The sequence below is a fragment of the Wolffia australiana genome, chromosome 8, assembly GCF_029677425.1.
Source record: "Wolffia australiana isolate 7733 chromosome 8, ASM2967742v1".
In the NCBI taxonomy this organism is placed as follows: Eukaryota; Viridiplantae; Streptophyta; class Magnoliopsida; order Alismatales; family Araceae; genus Wolffia; species Wolffia australiana.
This window is the reverse complement of record NC_135842.1, coordinates 13146394-13152422: the sequence shown is the minus strand read 5'-3', so window position 1 is coordinate 13152422 and position 6029 is coordinate 13146394. Positions and strand designations below refer to the sequence as shown.

Genomic DNA, 6029 nt, shown 5'->3' with positions numbered 1-6029 from the left:
CCATCCACATGCACTTTTCTCTCAAGGGGGAATACACTCTTCGATACAAGTATTAGAATATTTATCCTTTTGATAATAATTTAGACCCGATCAATTCATCATGATGAATTAGGGCCATAAGAGTCATTCCCATTGTAGGCCCTTTCTACATCTCTAGTTCCGAATCCAGGATTAGATCCATTTGGATATCCCTCAAAGAATATTCTTATAGAAATATACATTTCATGATAATAATTAATATATTTATGAATATGCTTGTTTGTTCAGCATCAAGTGGTATCAGAGCTAAGACATCTTGCATACTTATTTGATTCCTACAAAATATTCCTTCCTATTATTATTATTTTTTCAAATGTTAGAACACAAGGAAGCACGAGATCACACAACCACTCAAAGAAAATTAACCAAATTTTATCTCAAAATTAAGGTGTCATAAGCTGCATTGGAGAAGGGAGCCAAAAGATTAATCATTCTGCTGTTGAATGGCCTTGATTGAGTTTGATGGGCAGCTCTATTTAAGGCTAAAAAAGGAAAAGGGAAAGACTGATATGAATGGATAGGAATAAAACAGTGATTGGGAAGTTTATACGAGGGGGATAATACGAGAAATAAATTGACAAGGATTGGCATATTCAGATAGGATGTTGATGGTACTTAAAAGATGGGATAGGGTGAGAGAATTGAGAAAGATATCAAGAGGGGAACAAAATAAGAGGCAGGATGGATGAGTCAGGGGTGTGAGACGTGGAAGAGGGGTCAATATGATAAGGTCCTAATGTTGAATAGGAAGAGGGAAGAAGACAGGGGATGAAGTAGGTAGAAAATAAAGGGAGAGAGAGAACCAAAAGGGGCTGATAGATGTAAAAGACAAGTGATGATTGTTGATGTTGCTATGGTAGCTTTCATTGTCGTTATCACCATAATATCACTATTCTTGGAAGGAAAAACCACTTCATAATAAACTTCAAGCAGCATGGTCTTACAGACAAGCTTGTGGCCTTGTTAAAGGGGAAACATGCAATTAAATAAATAAATAAATGAGATGTGGACAGCTAAGAAAGAGTGGTGGAGAGAGATGCGGAAGTGATAGGGTAAGTGGAGACATTCAACCGGATGGTGGGAGGATGTGGAACAGAATGATTTTGGGGAAAGAGAGAAAAGTCAAATTTGTTATTTATAGTGGGAGAAAATCAAAAAAGAATGGTAGAATAGTCAAATATATTGTTAAAAAAAAGTATGGTGAGTGACTCGGAGAATGAAAGAGCACAAGTGAAAGTTACAAGTCTAAACAGAGCCAGAGAGAACAGTCAAAGAAAAGGAAAGAAAAATGGCCTCAAGCATTTCCCATCACTTTCTCTCTCTCTTAGTCTCTCTCTATCTCTCTACACATATCTTAGTCTCTCTAAACCCTAGTCTCTCTCTTGATACATATATCTTGATTTCTCTCTCTATCCATCATAATATATCTCTCTCTCTTTGCTTCTCCTCTAGTTTATCTCTCTCTTAGTCTCTCTATATTTCTACACATCAGTCTCTCTCTATATCTCTCCCTCTCCCATTACGCATTTAGTTCTTGAAGAATATGATAGATTCACAATCCCTAAATAAGAAAATCTCTAGATCTGGTGAACTGTGATATTTCCTCTGAAAAAGATTAATGTATTTAGGTTGAATAGATGATAGCCAAATTAGGAGAAGTAATTGTGAGTTTCTATGATGCACAAGTATGATGCACCTTTTTAGTACAAAATAAGGTGCTATTATTTTCTTTGGACATAATCATGATACCTTTCACAGTTGTAATAATTTAAACTAACAGAGTGATATGTCGAAATTAATTTTGTTGACTTTAAACTGATAAAAGTTATTTAACATATTCAATATAAATGACTTCCTTAACATATTCAATACAAATGATTTCCCATGAGATCAAAAATGGTAAAAATATATTTCAACTCAAGAAATAAATACAAGAAAGTCTTATTCTACATACTCCACATCAGCATCAAAGAAAGAAGGATAGTTAAATTCTGGTGGGCCGTGACACTGTCAATTTGGTGTTTACCATATTAGGCACAATAAATCTTGAATTATATTTTAAAATAAGGTATTTTATTGAGTTTATCATCCCACCATCTAAGATATAAATCTATGACTTCTCACATTGCACTAACCACATGTTTTTCATAGGTGATATGATCTAATATCTTCTCACCATAACTATAAACAACATTATGATAGAATTGGTTCAGAAAAACTGCTTTAGTTCTCGATGTAACCTACAAACAGATGCGAAATCATCATTATATGATTTTTGGAGTTGACATAGCATTAACAAAGCATGATAATTAATGTTAATATAATAGATTGCATAGGATGAGACTACGTGACATGGATGAATTCCTCTTTTAGTCATTTACTAGAGTCTAATAAATGTGTAACCTGACGTATTAACATCAATCATCATGCTATGTTAATATATCCCACTTCTAGATTGTGTAAGTAAACCCATCTCATGTCAGCACTATGAATGTCATCTCACCATAACGATAAAGATTAATAAAATTGGTTAAAAATAAATAGAAAGTTGCGGTCTTAAAAACTCATCCTATCATTTTAATGATAGTATCATTCCACCTAGGAATTGGAAATCAACAAAAAGTATAAAAAGATATATAATGGATCACCAATGGATTGGATTGAACACATTTGACTGACATTGATATTACTGCAGTGATATTGATACAAGATCCAAGTATCACCTTCTTTTTTCCAGAAAAAACGAATCGAAGAGGATGGCTTCGCAGCAAAGGCAATCAGCCAGAGAAAGAAGACTGACCTTGCAAGTCACCTGAGGCAGCGCCACCATTGACAAACTGAGAATACACCTCCTGGGCAAGGATCCACTTTAGATTGCCCTTGTTCATAATTGACCGGAATTTCTTCTTTTCTGCGTACCCGGTCTTGGCCTCGTCAACCAGAGCATCATACTTTCTCTGCACCGCGTCCATCTCCTCCTCGCACTTGGACAATAGCCTTTGCTTCTGTAAAAATCCAGCAGCTGGCCTGTTAAAGAAGAAAATATCTATGAAAGTAGCCTTGGTGATTACCTTCAATTCATGGAGTTTGGTTTCCTTTTCCGCCTTTCTCCGTATTTTCATCAGCTCAAGCAGAAGAGGGTCATTAGGCAGGGAGACCGGCAGCGGCTGGGCAACAGAGCTCAGAGAAGGAAGCTCGCCGCCAGCTGCTCTGTGGGCTGATGATAGAATGCATGCTGGCAGTAGCAGTGGCGGCACCAGTGGAACTGAAAGCCAAGACATGTCAAAGGGAATGTGATTGTCACCTTGCAATTCCCCCACTGCTTCTCTAGCAACTGACGTCGCAACATCTAAATTAAGTTAACTTGTTTTGCCTTTTATGGAAATCATAGGATTTAATGAATGGCAGAGACCGAGAGAGACAAGGAAGCTTTTTGGGTTTTCAAAGGCATCATTACCATGACCATCTTGACATGGCATGACGTCTCCGGCGGCCCCCGGCCTTCCACTAGCTAATTGCTGGGAAGAAAACTGACGGGATGCGGTCCCATCATGGCCACGAATGTCCACTTGAAGATGAGGTGAGGAATGAGAGTTCTGTGGTGGAATCTGATTTTAAGAAGCAGCAATATTATCAAATGAAAAAGAGGTGACAGAGATGATCTATGTAAAATATTATCCCTTGAAGGTGACAGAGATGGTTTGCACGCATGAATACCACTGTAATGGTCTACAGGAATGAACATCAGATGAAAATTCAACTTCACAGATAATCATAACGAATTTAATGGATAATCTCGAGAAACTAAGCAGTTAAAGTGCCACATGAAAACGAATTAACTTATTTTGGCCTTTTGGCCTCAAATTATAGAGTGGATCTCGAAAGATATGAAAGATCTCCCTCAAAGATGAGCTGTACATAGACTTGCATTGCGTATGGCTTTCCACAGAATACATAAGTCCGTGGAAGAGTCGAGGTTCTGATTTAAGGAGAACTACTCATAATCTTAGATGGGTCATCTGAGGGTTCGGTGCAGTTCTTAGAATCTAGGCCATCCTTTTCCAAAAGCTCCGCAATCTCCTTCTTCAATAGCAGTATCACTACCAAATAATACAACAGTACTCAGATTCCCATGATTTAACACTATTCCTTTCGCACCACTGGCAAAAAAGAGGTGTCCACCGAAAGCTACAACGTTTCACATAGTTGTTCCAAGTCGCACTTTAATATTACATTAACGAGGGAGTTTGAGTTAAATAATCCAGAGTTTTCGGATAGGAAACGATTACATGGTAAAAGAAAATCCGGAAACAACTAGGAATGAATGAGTGTTTTATTCAGACTTGAAAATAAAGAAAAAAAGCAACAGATATATCACATAAACAGGTCAATAGCCTTTTTTTTAAGAAAAGCAGGTCAATAGCATACCTCATGAACACCAATTTGGGTCTCATTCTGAGCACAAAGATTCTCACTTAAATTGTTATGGAACCTGAAAATCATTGTAAAATTGTTCACTCAGGCTATGAGACAGTCTTCGTATATTTAAACGAATGCACACAACTCATGAGTGGCCCATGAACCTTCTTTCAATGTCTTTGTTTATTTTCTTCAAAAAAAAAATGTCTTTACTTACTTCCTTCGTAATGTAAGCGTGCCATGTGTTACAAGGGGCTCACATCAAAATACATGAAAATCTTTGAAATCGAAACTCAGTAGCGTTGCTCAAGTATACGTAAGGCTGGTAACTAAACCATTCTGTCTTATAACTCATGAATCCTATTTTAAATGTGGTAACCCACTTCCATGTCTGACTCGTGGATACAGTTTGAGCAATGCAGAAACTGGACACATATTGCAGAAACTAATACAACAGAAAAATATAGTCGTTAAAGTCATATGCACTAAGCCAGCATCTTTTTTCCAGAGAAAATGTATTACAAAAATTTTCTGGCAAACATGCTAGAACATATGACGGATGCATTTTTATCACACTTAATGCTAAAAAAATTTTATCTCAGGGGGTAAAGGCCTAATTGCAAATGCCCAGATCGAAATACCGAAAAAGTTGTGGCTCCAAGAATCAATGCTCGATAATTCTAAGCCAGCAAGTTCAACTTTAAAATGGTGCATCCAAAAGGAATACCAGCAAATCAGTATCTAGGGATTAATCAGATTTGAAAAAAACTGAAACTTGGGGGGAAAACCGATTTTTTCGATGGCATGTCAAACTTCAGTGGTGTAACAATCGAATTATCAAGTTTCTTCTTTAATAAAATGCCTTTCCGGGGAGCAAACGATGAATCTATGCACAAAAAAAGAAACTTTGAATTCAGGATAGCAGAAGTGTACATTACGCACTGCTTCAAGCACCGGTTGGAAGAGAAATGACCCGTTTTGATGGAAATCGATAGTCTCAAGCGTGGCTGAGGATTGATCGTCCGCAACTACAGAAAATCAAAACCTAAAAGTCGGGTCATGATCAACTTTCTCTTTACGTTCCATGTTGGTCTCGATTCCTCTGCTCTCGATTTTAAACTAATTTTTCAAGTTTGAACGTGAACATATTCATGTTTCAGTGGAGTTCTCCAAATATTGAAGTATTATGATTTAAAAAGTATCATAAACATTATTATTCTCCAAAGGTACAGAATATGATATATTAGTCCCAGAAATATATAAAGAAATTATAATAATATTCCCAATGGAAGGGGCATAATCCTATGTAATCATTCCAGTCATAATAGCTAAACTGTTTGGATAATGATGTGTTGGGATTATGTCTGGAACTTTGACTTGTGGTTCATCCTATTTCTGGATGATATTTCAAAGTTCATATGTTTCAAGACAACAAGTCTAAACCAGAAGATACACAATTGAAAAATTATAAGATGTGGTTTTGGATGAGGTATTAAAATTCATAACATACAATGATAAATATATTTTAATAATTTTATCTCCCTCTTTAGACTTAGGGTTACAATATATGA

General features: G+C 36.4%; 1 protein-coding gene across 2 annotated transcripts; it reads right to left on the bottom strand.

The window, feature by feature from the left end:
• Positions 1–2694: 2694 nt before the first annotated feature.
• Positions 2695–5584, bottom strand: LOC144706620 (uncharacterized). 2 transcript variants are annotated; one of them, XM_078579613.1, is made up of 5 exons: positions 5392–5584; positions 4468–4531; positions 3497–3647; positions 3111–3304; positions 2695–3044 (listed from the first exon to the last, which is right to left on the bottom strand). In XM_078579613.1, coding segments are annotated over exons 1-5 (639 nt in total). In that variant the 5' UTR covers positions 5394–5584; the 3' UTR covers positions 2695–2816. The 2 variants fall into 2 exon arrangements, with proteins under 2 accessions (XP_078435739.1, XP_078435740.1); XM_078579614.1 differs by having other exon boundaries at positions 3497–3635.
• Positions 5585–6029: the final 445 nt, after the last annotated feature.